This window comes from Dendrobates tinctorius, unplaced genomic scaffold (genome assembly GCF_039654945.1).
Source record: "Dendrobates tinctorius isolate UK_male_01 unplaced genomic scaffold, ASM3965494v1 ptg000192l, whole genome shotgun sequence".
NCBI lineage: Eukaryota > Metazoa > Chordata > Amphibia > Anura > Dendrobatidae > Dendrobates > Dendrobates tinctorius.
Window position 1 is genome coordinate 4,522,265 of NW_027361859.1, and position 18,735 is coordinate 4,540,999.

Below are 18,735 nucleotides of genomic sequence, written 5' to 3' on the forward strand. Positions count from 1 at the left end.
TCCCATTCTATAGATGTAGTTTTCATTTTTCTTGTCAAGATGTAGAGTCTTGCATTTCTCCCTATTAAATACCATTCTATTAGTCACTGCCATTGTTCAAGCTTATCTAGATCCTTCTGAATCCTTTATCTGCCTCTCTAGTGCTAGCTGTTCCTCCTAGCTTTGCATTGTCTGCAAATTTGATCAATATACCTTCAGTTCCCTTATCTAGATCATTTATAAAAAATATTGAACAACACTGGGGTCAGGACAGAGCCTTGTGGTACCTCACTTGTACCACAAGACCTAATTGGATGTGCAACCATTTATTACTTTTTGAGTATGATCACTGAACCAGTTATGAATCCACCTAACTGTAGCCTTGTCAATCTCATCTTGGGCATTTTTTCAATAGGGATAGTATGAGATACTTTAGCACATGCTTTGCTGAAGTCGAGATACACTATATCTACCACATTTCCCTGATCCACCCAGTCAGTGATTCCATCGGTGATAACATCAATACCTAAATTGCTATGGGCCTCAGGGTAACTTTTGGACTTGGGGCCATACATGTCAACATCTTTTCTGCTGCCAGTGATTGGATATAAAGTGTCCAGTAACTGTGTTATTACACAGAATTCTTTATGATGTTACTTATCTGCTCATCTTCTTATTCAGGTATCTACAATATTGAATCCTCTCAGTGGAGATCTTCTATATAAGAAAATTTTCCTGATTAATTCATCAAAGATGGAAAAGAACAGTGACAAGATGGCAGAGAGGATATTACAACTGACCCTAGAGATCCTCTTCCGACTTACTGGAAAGGTGAGGGATTCTGATGACCTCGCATTACGTCATTCATATCTATGGGAATAATAGATTGACAGAACTGGAGAGGTGAGGACTCTGGAAATGTATGTAGTGAGTTTTATTAATGTGTCTCTCCATAACTAGGATTACACGGAAATGAGGAAGACATCTTGTGACCACTGTCAAGCCCATGTGTCTGAGGGATGGGAAAGACCCCTGAGCTCAATCACAGGAGCTCCATCTGATACCTTGATACATGAGAAAATCATTGACAAGAAGATCCTTCAACTCACCTACAAGATGATTGAGCTGCTGACTGGAGAGGTGACAATGCTGAGACATTATCCAGTAACATTATGAAGGGGTCGGGGGATGACTGTGACTTTGTATTTGTCAGGTTCCACTAAGGTGTCAGGATGTTGCTGTCTATTTTTCTATGGAGGAGTGGGAGTATTTAGAAGGACACAAAGATCAGTACAAGGACGTCAGGATGGAGGTTCCTCAGCCTCGCACATCACAAGGTAATAGACAGGATATTAAATACTGCCTGTAATTATCTGTATGTAAAGAATGAATTCAGTCCCTGTATGTGTTTCCTCCAGATCTACCCAGTAGGAAGACAACACCAGAGAGATGTCCCCGTCCTCTTCTACCACAGGATTGTAACCAAGAAAGTCCCAATGTTGCTCATGATCATCAGGTAGATGGAGAGAAGGTGTCATGAGATCTCCTCTATGATGTGTAGACGGCTGTGAAGGTCTTGTGCTCAGTCTTGTTTTATCCCCCAGTATTATATGTTTTATACTTGTGTAATGAGAACAGTGGAGATGGCAGGATTAGAGCTGATCATCGATGTGACTTTTACAATGTTTGTTTTAGTGTGAAGATTTGACCCATACAAATACTACAGCGACATGTGTGAGAAGTGATAAGCGGTGTAAAGAGGAAATTCTTTCAGATAACAGGGCAGGTGAGTATTAGCCTGTATATTTTACTTATTCAGTGATTGGTACAAATATGTGTTTGATTCTATTAAATGCATACTATTTTCTGCACCTCAAAGTATGCCCAATGCTGTGCTCCGCCATCGAGTTTTGCAAGTTACCTGTTGCATCTATGTGACATCGTCTTCCTAGGCCAGGTAGAGATACACCCTTGTCTTAGTGTTGAGACTTCAGAGTTCAGTTATTCAAAATGCTCCAACAATTCTTTTACATTGTGCTGTCATCTTGTATTTGTGTATAATTCCTGAATACCCTGTTGGTTAATTCTCTGCTACCCAGTTTCTGGACTAGCCCATCAGATGCAGTAAGCATAACAAACTGGTGTTGGACTGTTCAGATTGTGCAGTTATTTTTCAACTCTCCTGTTATTCCAGCAGCCTCTCAGTCCTGGCAGATAGCCTTCTACTATCCACAAGGATTATCGCACTGGTTGCTTAAGCAGATGAAACTATCATTGTTCATATTATGCATTTATCTGTCACGGAGTGACTGTCCTAGAGTGACACGACCCAATGATTGGTCGGTCACCAAACAGCAGATCAAAAAACACACCATGGACACAATAACAATGGTGGGCCCTGACGATAGGGAACAGGGCAATGGATACCTCCTGCACTCACCTAAGGATGTGCCCTGATCTCCCTATCGTCCTTATACGGGTTTTTTCACCCTGTCGCGGAGCAGGATAACTAAACCCTCACTTGCCCTGCTCCTATTCCTAAGTAGGGAATTGGCAAGTGAGCACACTGGTCCCACCGCTGCACTAAAACAATGCAAGGTAAGGTGAGATAGGCACCAAAAGGGAATGGGGAACAAAAATACAACACTTAGATTTCTCTGCTGCAATACAGCGCACAGCAGAGTAAGGCACCAGATCACAGCTTTCAGCTGAAGCACCAGAAAGCTCCTCTCTCCAGATCGGTTGGTCTCCAAAATGACCTGTATAACCAACTGTCAGCTGATGCATCAGGTGACCTTTTAAAGGATGGTGAAAATGGTCACCATCTGCATCAGCAAACCCAGCAGCAATGCAAATACACCAGCAGGCCAGTGGGAGGAAAAAACCTGACATTAACCCTCGATGGCCCAAAAGGGAAAAAGTTTTAATATCAAAAGCTAGATCTGCCACAGATCCAAAAATGGATCGTGACATTATCCTTGCAAAATGCTGGTGGTTCTTCTGCCTCTCTGAATGCTACTTTGGAGTAGCAGTTTCCCTCTGTTCTGGCCCTATGGTTTACCCTGTGCCCTCCAGCCGACTATGCCAACTCTTTGAGTCCATGTGCCCACCTTTACCTGCAGCTTCATGACTCTACCTCAGTTAGGGGGTGGAACAAGCTATAGATTTGTGAACATAGATCTACAGTTTGCTGGATTCAGTTTAACCAATGTAAGGTTTTCCACACCTGCGGAGGACAATCTTGTCCATTTCATGGTGACATTGCCATCTGCTGCACTTATTACCCTCTCTGAGACTGGACAAGGCAGTAAGTAGACTAATGGCAAAGTTCATGGGGTCAGATCACAAGATACCTTCTCGAGAAAGGACACAGTCCAGATATGACTGATCCTGGCTGGTGAGGTGGTGCATCTGCTTTTACTGATGTGTGTCAAGTTGGCGCAGCTGATGATAAAATATCTGGCTCATAAATTATGTTTGCTACTGCTGTGACTACTTGTGTCACTGATAGAAGTGGTGGAGCATTGACTCTGCAGGACGTGGAGAGGGACTTTCAGGTCAGACATACAGACAGTAGGTATCTGCTGGGTGAGGGCTACCACAGGCTGAAAATAGAGCTTATCCAGGCAATACTTCAGGTTTGTCTCATATTCTGCTTTTAGAGAGAGGATCTAACTGAATGGCTATATCCAATAGTCATCACTTTGCTTGATGCTAAAGTTACACCAGTTAGACTGCATGCAACAAAGAAGTCATCTTGCAATGCTCATCAGTGTGACTAAAGACCATGCTATTTCACTCTCCTCCACAGTATATGACATTTACCGTATTTTTCGGACTATAAGACGCACCGGACCATAAGACGCACCCCAATTTTCAGAAGTAAAATAGGGAAAAAAATAATAATGTGTCAAATGGGGGTCCGTCTTACAGTCCGAATTCAGCTTACCTGGGAAGGGATCCGGCACAGGTGGAGGAGTGGTCACAGGGGTCATTCAGTGGTCCTGGCTCGTGCGGTGGTGGCTCTGTGCTGGGGCAGCTGGGCTGTACTGGGGCAGCTGGGCTGGGCTGTGCTGGGGCAGGTGGGCTGTGCTGGGGCAGGTGGGCTGTGCTGGGGCAGGTGGGCTGTGGCAGCTGTGCTGGGGCTGGGGCAGCTGGGCTGGGGCAGCTGGGCTGTGCTGAGGCTGGGGAAGCTGTGCTGGGGCTGGGGCAATTTTGCTGGGCTTGGGCAGCTGGGCTGTGCTGGGCTGGGGCAGCTGGGCTGTGCTGGGGCTGGGTCAGCTGTGCTGGGGCTGGGTCAGCTGTGCTGGGGCTGGGGCAGCTGTGCTGGGGCTGGGGCAGGTGGGCTCTGTGGGGACGGCGCATGCGCAGGTTCAGATCTCGTCCCGAGATCTCGGGGGACGAGATATCGTTGCCAAGATTTGAATCTCGTCCCCCGATATCTCGGGACGAGATCTGAACCTGCGCATGCGCCGTCCCCGGACTGGCGGCCATCTTCCCGGCGTCCATGTTCCCGGAGGCCATCGCAACATGGCGGCGGCCAGCAAGGGATGTGCGGGGGCCTCCGGGCCTGGAGGAAAGGCCGGCGGAGCCGCCGCCCCTGCACCGGAGCACACAGAGCCGCTACCCCTGCACCGGAGCACAGCCCGCTGCCACCACCGCACTACAGAGCCCCGCGGCACCCGCACCAGCCTCCAGCCATGATCGGAGGTTAGTATATTGCGACCATAAGACGCACCCCCCACTTTCCCCCAAAATTTTGGGGAAAAAAGTGCGTCTTATGGTCCGAAAGATACGGTAATCATTCATCATTCTGTGTCTTCATTGTCATCATTATCAAGTTCACAATGAGAGTAAGCTATATCATCTGTATGAACCTGGGACAACTCAGTGTCAGCATCTAAATCCACCTATTACTCCTCCTCCTCAAATCCTCCTAGTTCCTGATGTCAATAATACTGTACGGTAAATCTCCAGATAATCAGAAACATTTATCTTGAGTTCAGGAACCGTATCAGCTTTAAGAGATACTTAAATAGGACCTATCACCTTCACACATACTCCGGTATATTACAGTAAGGAGATTGTAGATATAAATAAATTACCATTTATAAGAATAACTATAATTAATGAATTATGTCATGATAGAATCACAGTTATGAGAACTGGCAGCTTAGCGTGCTGTGTTCTAATGAGACACGTCCCCAGATTATAGGCTGAGAACTGGCAGCTTAGCGTGCTGTGTTCTAATGAGACACGTCCCCAGATTATAGGCTGGTTGCTAGTCAGCGCCTCTGGTCATCAGCAGTGTAGTAACCTGAAGAGCTTATTTACCGAATTGTACCATTATAGAAACACGGAAGTGTATATAAAGGGGCTTTCTGTTTGTATGCCTGTGTATATGCACATGTGTATATATATGTGTGTATATCATATATATAAATATATATGCGTGTGTATATTATATATATAAATGTATATGTGTGTGTGTGTGTGTATATACACTCACTGGCCACTTTATTAGGTACACCTGTCCAACTGTGTGTTAAGACTTAATTTCTAATCAGCCAATCACATGGCGGCAACTCAGTGCATTTAGGCATGTAGACATGGTCAAGACAATCTCCTGAAGTTCAAACCGAGCATCAGTATGGGGAAGAAAGGTGATTTGAGTGCCTTTGAACGTGGCATGATTGTTGGTGCCAGAAGGGCTGGTCTGAGAATTTCAGAAACTGCTGATCTACTGGGATTTTCACGCACAACCATCTCTAGGGTTTACAGAGAATGGTCCGAAAAAGAAAAAAAATCCAGTGAGCGGCAGTTCTGTGGCCGGAAATGCCATGTTGATGCCAGAGGTCAGAGGAGAATGGGCAGACTGGTTCGAGCTGATAGAAAGGCAACAGTGACTCAAATTGCCACCCGTTACAACCAAGGTAGGCAGAAGAGCATCTCTGAACGCACAGTGCGTCGAACTTTGAGGCAGATGGGCTACAGCAGCAGAAGACCACACTGGGTACCACTCCTCTCAGCTAAGAACAGGAAACTGAGGCTACAATTTGCACAAGCTCATCGAAATTGGACAGTAGAAGATTGGAAAAACGTTGCCTGGTCTGATGAGTCTCGATTTCTGCTGCGACATTCGGATGGTAGGGTCAGAATTTGGCGTAAACAACATGAAAGCATGGATCCATCTTGCCTTGTATCAACGGTTCAGGCTGGTGGTGGTGGTGTCATGGTGTGGGGAATTTTTTCTGGGCACTCTTTGGGCCCCTTGGTACCAATTGAGCATCGTTGCAACGCCACAGCCTACCTGAGTATTGTTGCTGACCATGTCCATCCCTTTATGACCACAATGTACCCAACATCTGATGGCTACTTTCAGCAGGATAATGCGCCATGTCATAAAGCTCGAATCATCTCAGATTGGTTTCTTGAACATGACAATGAGTTTACTGTACTCAAATGGCCTCCTCAGTCACCAGATCTCAATCCAATAGAGCATCTTTGGGATGTGGTGGAACGGGAGATTCGCATCAGGGATGTGCAGCCGACAAATCTGCGCCAACTGTGTGATGCCATCATGTCAATATGGTCCAAAATCTCTGAGGAATGCTTCCAGCACCTTGTTGAATCTCTGCCACGAAGAATTGAGGCAGTTCTGAAGGCAAAAGGGGGTCCAACCCCTTACTAGCATGGTGTACCTAATAAAGTGGCCAGTGAGTGTGTATATATATACACTCACTGGCCACTTTATTAGGTACACCTGTCCAACTGTGTGTTAAGACTTAATTTCTAATCAGCCAATCACATGGCGGCAACTCAGTGCATTTAGGCATGTAGACATGGTCAAGACAATCTCCTGCAGTTCAAACCGAGCATCAGTATGGGGAAGAAAGGTGATTTGAGTGCCTTTGAACGTGGCATGATTGTTGGTGCCAGAAGGGCTGGTCTGAGAATTTCAGAAACTGCTGATCTACTGGGATTTTCACGCACAACCATCTCTAGGGTTTACAGAGAATGGTCCGAAAAAGAAAAAAAATCCAGTGAGCGGCAGTTCTGTGGCCGGAAATGCCATGTTGATGCCAGAGGTCAGAGGAGAATGGGCAGACTGGTTCGAGCTGATAGAAAGGCAACAGTGACTCAAATTGCCACCCGTTACAACCAAGGTAGGCAGAAGAGCATCTCTGAACGCACAGTGCGTCGAACTTTGAGGCAGATGGGCTACAGCAGCAGAAGACCACACTGGGTACCACTCCTCTCAGCTAAGAACAGGAAACTGAGGCTACAATTTGCACAAGCTCATCGAAATTGGACAGTAGAAGATTGGAAAAACGTTGCCTGGTCTGATGAGTCTCGATTTCTGCTGCGACATTCGGATGGTAGGGTCATAATTTGGCGTAAACAACATGAAAGCATGGATCCATCCTGCCTTGTATCAACGGTTCAGGCTGGTGGTGGTGGTGTCATGGTGTGGGGAATTTTTTCTGGGCACTCTTTGGGCCCCTTGGTACCAATTGAGCATCGTTGCAATGCCACAGCCTACCTGAGTATTGTTGCTGACCATGTCCATCCTTTTATGACCACAATGTACCCAACATCTGATGGCTACTTTCAGCAGGATAATGCGCCATGTCATAAAGCTCGAATCATCTCAGATTGGTTTCTTGAACATGACAATGAGTTTACTGTACTCAAATGGCCTCCTCAATCACCAGATCTCAATCCAATAGAGCATCTTTGGGATGTGGTGGAACGGGAGATTCGCATCAGGGATGTGCAGCCGACAAATCTGCGCCAACTGTGTGATGCCATCATGTCAATATGGTCCAAAATCTCTGAGGAATGCTTCCAGCACCTTGTTGAATCTCTGCCACGAAGAATTGAGGCAGTTCTGAAGGCAAAAGGGGGTCCAACCCCTTACTAGCATGGTGTACCTAATAAAGTGGCCAGTGAGTGTATATATATATATATATATATATATATATATATATATATATATATATATATATAAAAAATTTTGCCAGAGCTATATAAAGACCACTGCAGTTTTATGAAAGTATTAAAATCAGCTTCTCTACATGTCTGACAGCCATTCCAGTGTTAGCTGAATTCCAACCAGACTACACCTCATCCTACTCAATGTGCTTCTGATTAGGTGATCACCTGACCCAAATCTTATTTAACGAAGGAAAGTATAAAAAAAAACTCTGCTGTGGTGTTCACAATCCTCTTGCAATAGGACAAGCTGGATGGCAAAACAAAAGCAATAAGAATGAAAAAATAATTTTGCTAAAGTAGTTGAAAAGAAAAGTCTTGAGTGAGGAGAAGAAGGGCTCAATTCCGGCTTTCACTAGCAGATGGATACAGTGAGCGTCATGTTGCCTCCTTCCTTAAAATTTCTAAGACGGCAGTTCATTACAACAAGGTCAAGCAGCAGACATTGGGGACAACAAAGCTGCAGACCTGGCGGTGATATGATTGCTAAGACTCTCAAGTATACCCGGCATAAGGAGTATTGGGGGAGGGGGGGGGATGGCTTTGATTGTATTACTACAAGATATGTGAATTGTTACATGTATATTGATATCCACTGTTTATTGTTTAAAATCTTTTGAAACCTAAATAAAAATAACTGGTTTAAAAAAAAACAAAGCTGCAGACCGGCAGAGGGCAAAAACCACTCTCCACTGACCGGGATGACCGTCAACTTATTCGAATGTCACTCAGCAACCGCAGGATGACATCAAGTGGCCTACAAAAGGAATGGAAAATGGCAGCTGTGGTGAAGTGCATGGCAAGAACAGTTCGTAACAGGATCCTAGAGGCAGGGCTCAAGTCATTTAAAGGTAGAAAAAAGCCTTTCATCAATGAGAAGCAAAGCAGAGCCAGGTTGAAGTTTGCCAAAGACCATAAGGATTGGACCATAGAGGACTGGAGTAAGGCAATCTTCTCTGAAGAGTCTAATTTTCAGCTTTGTCCAACACCTGGTCGTCTAATGGTTAGACGGAGGCCTGTAGAGGTGTACAAGCCACAGTGTTTTGCACCCACTGTGAAATTTGGTGGAGGATCGGTGATGATCTGGGGATGCTTCAGCAAGGCTGGAATTGGGCAGATTAATCTTTGCGAAGGACGTATGAATTAAGCCGCATACAAGGTTATCCTGGAAAAACAGTTGATATCTTCTGCTCAGGCTATGTTCCCCATCTCTGAGGACTGGTTTTTCCAGCAGGACAATGCGCCATGCCACACAGCTAGGTCAATCCATGTGTGGATTAATGACCATCACATCAAATCCCTGTCATCGCCAGCCCAATCTCCAGACCTGAACCCCATTGAAAACTTCTGGAATGTAATCAAGAGGAAGATGGATAGTCACAAGCCATTAAACAAAGAAGAACTGCTTACATTTTTGTACCAGGAGTGGCATAAGGTCACACAAAAGCAGTGTGAAAGACTGGTGGAAAGCATGCCAAGATGCCTGAAAGCTGTGATTAAAAATCATGGTTATTCCACAAAATATTGATTTCTGAACTCATCCTGAGTTAAAACATTAGTATTATTGTTTCTAAATAATTATGAACTTGTTTTCCCAGCATTATTTAAAGTTTGAATGCACTGCACTATTTTAAAGAAAAAATAATTATTAAGATGGAGTCTTGTATCTTGCCTTGTCATGCAAATTCCCGTGTGTTCTGATTATTTAAGTCCAGGCCATGTGTTCCTCTTTGCTTGAGTATTTTGTCGCTGTTGGCTCCTGAGCTCCTGCCTGTCTACTGGTGGACTCCCTGCTGCTGCTGCTCGTTACTCGGTGCTCTGCCTCTCCATGTTATGCTGCCTACAGTCCTCTGTGCGTCTCCCTGATGCTGTCTGTGCTTAACTACTGTTCTAGTGTGGAACTATCCACCTCTAGATTTGTGGTGGCCTGTAAAGAATCCTGACATCACCAGCTCCTCTAGGCCTGTGTTTTATGCTGCGGTGCTGGACTTCTGTAGGACTTTCAGCCCAAAAAGGTGCATATAGTAACCTTCTCCTGTTAATGCCACTCCTGTATAATGCTGGTCTTCTCTGTTTAAGTGCCATGTGCATTTCCACCCATATGGTTGCTGGACTTCTGCACTTTAGTGCTGTGTGCGTGCTCATTCATAATATAGCTGGACTTCCTTATAAAACGCGGTGTGCTTACTCTCATACTTACTGCTGGACTCCCACGGTAAGTGCCTTGTGCACACCTGTGTCAAATTAATGTTGGACTGGTTCATATTAGCGGTCGCGCTCCACTCTTCAGTTACACTGGACATTTCCATATTGTGCTGTGCATTCGTTACTATTGCAGGAAGTGCTCTGTTAGTTTTGTTTCTCTTGTTAATATACTCCTTTGCATCAACTTTTGTCTCAGTTTTGTATTATCCCACGCAATCAGATTCCGTAGTACCCATATAATTATTACACTACCTTTTACCATAGATCAGGTGACAATTCTTTTGCTGTCCTCATGATTCACAATCCAGAAACATCAGTGACTGGATGAAAGATGCAAGAGTCTGTCTGGATCCCCGCCTCGCTCTTCAGTTACACTGGACATTTCCATATTGTGCTATGCATTCGTTGCTGTTGCAGGAAGTGCTCTGTTAGTTTTGCTTTACTTGCATCATTCTATATTGTGATGTGTTTTCATTACTATTGTAGGAAGTGCTGATAGTTTTGTTTCTCTTGCTAATATACTCATTTTCATCAACTTTTGTCTCAGTTTCGTAATATCCCACGCAATCAGATTCCGTAGTATCCATATGATTGTTACAAGATACTCAGGCCAATTAAGGAATCTGCTGGGATAATGTCGACTGAGACAAAGTTGGATTCAGTTGTTCTCTATGATCCACTCTTTACAGGGGGATATAGAGGCTCTACAAAACAAGGTTGCTAACTGGGAGGCCCATTTTGGACATGCGCGTCAGGATTTAAGTAATCAGATAATAGCACCTGCGCCTCCCCCCCAGGCCAGCTACTGCCAACTAGCCCTCCCAAGTTACCACCGTTTAGGTTGAGTGGAGGCTGCTACATGTTTCGTGGATTTGTAAATCAATGCCTTTTGTATTTTGATGTGCGTGCCGCCCACTTCCTTACTGATCAAGACAAGGTTTTATGTATAATCATGTTACTTACTTCCTGAGCTCTCACGTGGGCAAATCCGCTTATGGAGACTCGTGACCCTCGTTTGAATAACATTGACGATTTTCTTGTTGCAATGTCTATGATGTTTGATGATCCTAATCATTGCACTACAGCTGAGACCACCTTGCCATCATTACGTCAGGGTAAGCGTTCGGTCATTGAATACCCTACTGAGTTTAGACGGCTGGTGGTGGATATTATTTCTTATGCCCAATTACCCATTTTTAAGAGGGGATTGTCTAGTGTGATAAAAGACGAGTTAGCTTATGCAGATGCTCCACAAGAGTTAGACACTTTTATACAGCATTGTGTACACATTGACATATGAATTACTGAACGTAGACTGACCTTATGATTGGCCCATTGAACTGCTTCCAGGGGCAGCTATTCCATTCAAGAATGTCTACCCACTAGTAGCTCCGGAGCTGCAGGCTTTGAAGGAATACATTAATAAGAATTTGTCTAAGGGTTTCATTCGTCCCTCCTCATTACCTGCTGGAGCACCCATCTTTTTTGTAAAAAAGAAAGATGGAACTCTTAGACCTTATATTGATTATCGGGAGCTCAATAAGGTAACCATCTGGAATCGCTACCCTTTACTGTTGATTCCTGAACTGCTGGAAAGAATACAAGATCTTCTCTAAGTTGAATCTTCAAGGAGCGTATAATTTGATTTTGGATCCGCTCTGGAGATGAATGGAGATGTGGGTATGGGCATTTCGTATATCTTGTGATGCCTTTTGGTCTCTGCAATGCTCCGGCAACCTTCCAACACCTGGCTAATGATATTTTTAGAGCTCTGTTAGACCATTTTGTCGTGATCTATCTGGATGATATTTTGATTTTTTTTCTGATTCATTGCAGGAGCATGTGAAAACTGTTCTAAGACGTCTGAAAGAGAATCATCTGTACATTAAGCCTGAGAAATGTGAGCTCCATCGCACAGAGATTCAATTTCTGGGGTATATCATCTCGCCACAGGGGCTTAACATGGAGGCAAGTAAGATCCAGGCTATTCTTGATTGGCCTGCACCTAAAAATGTCAAGGAAGTACAGCGTTTCATCAGATTCACAAACTTTTATAGACGATTTATTAGTAATTTCTCTGAAATTGTTCGACCCATTACACAGCTAATTAAGAAGGAAAAGACTTTCTTGTGGTCTTCTCATGCTCAGGAAGCTTTTGATTGTCTTAAGTCCCTGTTTACTTGTGCACCTGTACTGATTCACCCTAACCCAGCACATCCTTTCATCGTGGAAGTGGACGCTTCAGACTGTGGTCTGGGGGCCATCCTTTCACAGAGAACAGGAGAGAAGAGTCTGTTACATCCATGTGCTTTTTTTTCTCGCAGACTTTACGCTGCAGAAAAGAACTATGATGTGGGAGATAAAGAGCTTCTAGCCATTATCGCTGCATTTAAGGAATGGAGGCACGATCTGCATGGGGCAGCTCAGCAAGTTATTGTGCTCACGGATCAGCGGAATCTGGAATTTCTTAGATCTGCTAGATGTCTTTCTCCACGGCAGGCTCGTTGGAGTCTATTTTTGAACCAATTTAATTTTCTCATTTCGTACCGCCCAGGTTCACGTAATGGGAAAGCGGATGCTTTGTCCCAAATCTATGCCAGGGATTCCGAACCTGGGACCCCGTCTAAGACCGTCTTGTTTGATGCCAACTTTGTCAGAGTCATTCAGAATAAGGACTTATGGAAGACCAAGGAGGCCTATGATGCAGACCCATTTCTCGCCAACCCGACTCCTAATGTGAACTTAGTTCTCAAAAAACGTATGAACGTTTATACGTTCCAGAGGCCGTAAAGCTGCAGGTCCTCAAGTTTGTCCTTGACTCCAAGTTGGCTGGTCATGGGAGGGTACAGAAGACACAGGAGTTCCTGAGCCGTTTCTTTTGGTAGCCTACCTGTCTTAAAGACGTGAAAAGCTACATTCTCTCTTGTGAGGTATGTGCACGCTTTAAGACTCCTCGTGTATCACCTATTGGATTGCTACAACCATTACCCGTCCCCTCTCGCCCTTGGGGGTCTATTTCTATGGACTTTATAGTAGAATTGCCCACCTCTGGGGGAAAGAATTCTATTCTGGTGGTAATAGATAGCCTTACTAAGGCTGCCCACTTCATCCCTTGTACTGGTCTTCCCTCAGCCAAGGAGACTGTAGATTTGGTCATCCAGAATGTGTTCCGGCTGCATGGAGTTCTGGATGAAATCATCTCGGATCGGGGAGTGCAGTTTACATCCAGGTTCTGGAAGGGATTCTTGGTGCACTTGGTGTTAATGTTTGTCTGTCGTCTGTCTTCTGCGTATCACCCTCAAACTAATGAGCAGACGGAGTGGACTAATCAGACCCTGGAACAGTATCTTCGATGCTATATCAGCCATTCGTAGGATGACTGGTTGGAGTTGCTTCCGCTAGCAGAATTTTGTTACAACTCTCAGAGTTCATCTACTAAAGTAACACCCTTCTTTTCCAATCCGGGTTATCATCCCAGTATTCTTCCCAGATCACCGATCGATGCACTGGTGTCTTTAATTCAAGAGCGGTTGGCAACAATGAGGCAGAATCTGGAAACCCTGAAGGAGTTGCTATCTACTGCACAGGAGAGATGTAAAAGATCTGCCGATAGGTTTCGGAGGCCTGCACTTATATTAAATGTAGGGGACTCGGTGTGGTTATCCACAAAAAACTTGAGATTGAACGTTCCGCTACAGAAACTGGGACAAAAATTCATTGGCCCGTTCAAGATCTCTGGGATCTTGAGTTCCGTTGCATGTCGTCTGAAATTACCAAGTACCTTGAAGGTACATCCTGTGTTTCATGTCTCCCTATTAAAACTAGTGTCTCCTGACATGCTTGTGAAACACAACATGTGACTCACCCCACTAGGTAGACCAGTTAGAACTCCGCTGTTAGAGTAGTGATGGGAGGAGGATCAAGAGGTATATCCATGATATATGCAGCAATGTTGGAAAAGAGAGTGGCAAGTCTGGAGACTCCTGAAGAATAGGTGGCAAGTTGATGTAGGTGATTTTATAGATGATGAATGGGAAGATGCATTGCAAGAAGTCACAAAAGTCTCGATTAGTGAGGCGAAGAGAGTGTCGCATCTTTATTTGCTTCACCGAGTATATTGAACTTCTGTACGGCTGTTGAAAATGGGATGTGCTAGAGAGGCTAATTGTTGGAAATGTGGAATGCCCAATGCGGATCTGATACACATGACCTGGAGCTGTCCCTGGTTACGTAGGTTTTGGAGGGATGTGACTGATTTACTTAATGCTGTATATCAAAGTCAAATGGTACTAGACCCTAAAATGGCCGTTCTGGGTCAGGTGGAGACTTTGCTGATTTCAAAGAGATATCAGCTGGCAGTCTCACAAATACTATATCAAGCTCGTAAGAGAGTGGCGGCTCACTGGAGGGGATCTTCTGTACCCACAATCATGGAAGTTACTGATGCAGTTAATAATAATATAGATATAGAGAAATATGTGTATCAAAAGAGACGAACATGTAAGAAGTGGGAGGATATATGGGCGCCCTGGTTGGACACTCTTGGGTTGGCGCCTTCTAAATTAACGTGGATGAGAGCGTTGAGGAGGTTATAGCTGGAAAACTGTAGATGTAAGGGACCAAATTCATCGGGAGAAAAGAGTATTTGTTGGGTGAGGGTGGGGGGTGAGATGGGAGGGAATTTTATGGGGCTCCAATGTGATTATGTAATACACTGGGAATTATCCTGTATGTGATTACCTGTTTTTTCATTTTTTGAAAATGTTCAATAAAAAAAAAAAATTGTCTCCAAATATTTTTCTGGGTCATATTACACCTCCTCCTCAGCCTGTGTTCGTGAACGGACAAGAACAATTTGTTGTAGAGAAGATTCTGGACTCTAGAATCTGCAGGAATCAGCTACAATACCTCATAAAGTGGCAAGGATATCCATCTGAGGAGAACTCTTGGGAGCCAGTGAGTAATATCTGTGCTCCTCAAAAGATTACTCAGTTCCATTAAAGATATCCTGAAAAACCTGGCCCTGGATCATCCTGAGGCCGCTTCTGAGGTGGGAGTAATGTAAGGATTCTGGGCTTTCTTTTGTCCCTGTTCGCCTTTTCCAAGATGTATTCTTGTATCTCGCCTTGTCATGGAACTTCCTGTTGGTTCTGATTATTTAAGTCTGGGCCGTGTGTTCCTCTTTGTCCGAGTATTTTGTTGCTGTTGGTTCCTGAGCTCCTGCCTGTCTACTGGTGGACTCCCTGCTGCTCAGTACTCGGTGCTCTTCCTCTACACGATATGCTGCCTACAGTCCTCTGTGCGTCTCCCTGATTCTGTCTTTGCTTAACTACTGTCTGGATTTCTAGTGTGGAACTATTCGCCTCTGGATCTGCTGTGGCCTGTAAAGAATCCTGACATTACCATCTCCTCTGGGCCTCTGTTTGTTGGGCTGTGGTGCTGGACTTGTGTGGTACTTTCAGCCCAAAAAGGTACATATAGTGACCTTCTCTTCTTAATGCCACTCCCGTATAATGCTGGTCTTCTAGGTTTAAGTGCCGTGTGCATTTCCACTCATCTGATTGCTGGACTTCTGCACTTTAGTGCTGTGTGTGTGCTCATTCATAATATAGCTGGACTTCCTTATAAAACGCGGTGTGCTTACTCTCATACTTTCTGCTGGACTCCCACGTGTAGTGCCTTGTGCACACTTATGTCATATTACTGTTGGACTGGTTCATATTAGCGGTCGCGCTCCACTCTTCAGTTACACTGGACATTTCCGTATTGTGCTGTGCATTCGTTACTATTGCAGGAAGTGCTCTGTTAGTTTTGTTTCTCTTGTTAATATACTCATTTGCATCAACTTTGGTCTCAGTTTTGTATTATCCCACGCAATCAGATTCCATAGTACCCATATAATTATTACACTACCTTTTACCATAGATCAGGTGACAATTCTTTTGCTGTCCTCATGATTCACAATCCAGAAACATCAGTGACTGGATGAAAGATGCAAGAGTCTGTCTGGATCCCAGAAACTCACTCAGCTTTTATTAACACACACTTATTACAAGCAAACAGGTCGCAGGTGAGGATGTTACCTTTAGTAGCAAGTCAACCCTATTTGTATCAACTTCTGTGCATGTTATCAGGCCAAAATCACCAGGGTATGTAAACTTTTGATCAGGGTCATTTGGATGCTTTTGGGTTGTCAGTATGATTTAAAAAGAGAAAACACAGTAGTTTGACAATAAATGGCTTCACCCAACCACTAACCATGAGTGGAGAAAAAAGTTTTGATGTTATCTTTCATATTCTCTGAAAAAAGGCCAAGAAAGCAAAAATTCTGCCAGGGTATGTAAACTTTTGAGCACAACTGTAATATTAATTATGTAAACTATGGGGCAGGTCATTGAGGGATCAGTGACCTGTCAGTAATCTTTATTATGAATAACTAACCAGATTACCACATGAAGACCCTCACAGGCCAGCCTGAAGCACGAGCATATCATTAACTCAAAACTGAAAATAAAGATTTAACAACAACCACAAAACGGATTTCATCAACCAAGGTATTATTTTAATCAGTATAACGGCGCCGACCTGACACTGTCTGTAGTGTACTGTGCACAACCCTGCTGACAGGTTTTCATTTCAGCTGAGTGATAACTCAAAGACCCAAGATTGTCAACCATGACAGGATAATGACACTGCTTCAAATTCATTTTCATGTTCCCCAGTGCTCCCATATACGTCTATAAGACAGTGTTTTACTTGTACTCCTTTTATTTATCTTTTTTTTTTTAAAGTAATTTATTAAACAACAACAAACAGATGCACACATTTTGTAAATAACCAATGCAATGTACACACGATCATCATAATATCTGTAAAGGGAGAAGAGCAACAAGTTTGCATATTGAGTTATTTGTACAGATCTCAATTTCATAGGTCCTCACTCTCTTGCGAGGCCTATGGATAATCTAGGAGTAGTTACAAGAACCCATTATTCATCTATACAAATGTTTGGTTATACCTAACCCAGAATGATACATTACAACCAACATTTTCCCGTCTCCCAACGGCACACATGAGAGAGGGGATCCGCCCAGTCAGGACAGGAACCCTACTGAAGATAAAAGGGCGGTACCTCTCCCTCGCTTCAGTTGGGTTTCCTGTCCTGACAGTGACCCTTGTGCTGAAGACAGCGGTCACATGTACCTGCCCCTCTTCCGTGCCGGCGTGGAAGATCAGGCTGGTTTCCTGAGCGCTGTGTGTCGGGAGGGGGAAGCGCTGTCCATGGGTCCCCCGGGGGCTCAGTGTCCGTGCGGGCGCAGAAGCAGCACAGCTGGGGTCCTGGGGCTCTGCTGTGGCTGCCGCACCGCCCTCTCCCCCTCTGCCGCGTCCAGAAGCAGCGCAGGAGCGTCAGGGAGCGGCCGCTTCTGGGTCGCACCCCCCTGACGTCACGCACAGGGCACGCTGGGAAAGGGGCGTGCCCGCGTGACGTTGGAAGGCGGCGCCGGCGATCCAAAATGGCGGCGCCCATAGTAAACGCCGGCCGGCAAAAGGAGATCCCGGCGGCATGGCAGGGGGGGAGGGGCTGTGGGGGTAACCGGAGGAGGCGGAGAGTGCAGTGGATCCCACAGAAGACGCACTGATGCCCAAGGCTTCAAAATGGAAGTGGGACAAGACGAGCAGCGACAGCAGCAGCAACAGCAGCGTCAGCAGCAAGACCTCTCGCCAGATGCCAGGCCGAGCCACCAGCATACCAGAAGCAGTCGCTCGAGTGGTGGGAGTGGCAGTCATAAACGCAACCGGCATGACTCTGAGACGTCCAGGAGAAACGTCATGAGTGCATCTGAGGAGCCTCCGAGATCGGTACCCCTGATTGACAGCGGTGGTGAGTGATCTACGTGAATGTCACCCTTATGGTAACCGGGTTCTATTTTCTCTGTTTGATCACTAGGGGTCGAGGAAGGCCAGCAGCAAAACCAAAAATAGAGAATGTGCGCTATGTAGAAACCCGCTGGCAGATCAGTGGCAGAAAGACCTCTGCGCTGACTGTATAAACAAAACTATACAGGAGGAGACCCCTGATTTGGTGACTAGCCTTAAAGAGTTAATACAACAGGAGGTGAAAAGCTCCCTAAAGGCAGCCCTCAAAACGAAAGAGAAAAGAAACCATAGCAGGAGCTCCGATTCAGAGGCCTCGCCAAGGCAGAAGGGGCGGGATAGATCCTTGTCCCCCTCCACCTCCTCTTAATCTACTCAGTCCTCAGAATCCTCCTCGGACAGCGATATAGGCGGCCGTCCATGTTTCCCAACAGAGGACGTAGAAAAGCTGGTCAAAGCTATTAGGGCAACAATGGGCCTTAAAGAGGAAAAGGCTACAAATCATTAGAGGATGTAATGTTTGGAGGACTGGAGGAAAAGCGAAAACGTACCTTCCCTGAAAATGATAAAATAAAAGCACTAATTGACAGGGAATGGAAAAAACCAGAGAGGTCAGGGGGCTTACCTTCCACATCAAAGAGGAGGTACCCTTTTGAGCAGAAGGATTCAGAAACCTGGGAA

The 18,735-nt window shown here is 45.0% G+C and overlaps 1 protein-coding gene across 1 annotated transcript in view; it reads left to right on the top strand.

Annotated features, from left to right (window-relative positions):
- LOC141055950 (uncharacterized) overlaps window positions 1-18,735 on the top strand; it is a 118,673-nt gene that overhangs the window by 27,082 nt on the left and 72,856 nt on the right. Inside the window, 5 exon segments of the mRNA XM_073552647.1 lie at window positions 661-810; window positions 940-1,119; window positions 1,193-1,316; window positions 1,398-1,495; window positions 1,675-1,765. Of these exon segments, the coding sequence (XP_073408748.1) occupies window positions 661-810; window positions 940-1,119; window positions 1,193-1,316; window positions 1,398-1,495; window positions 1,675-1,765 (643 nt within the window).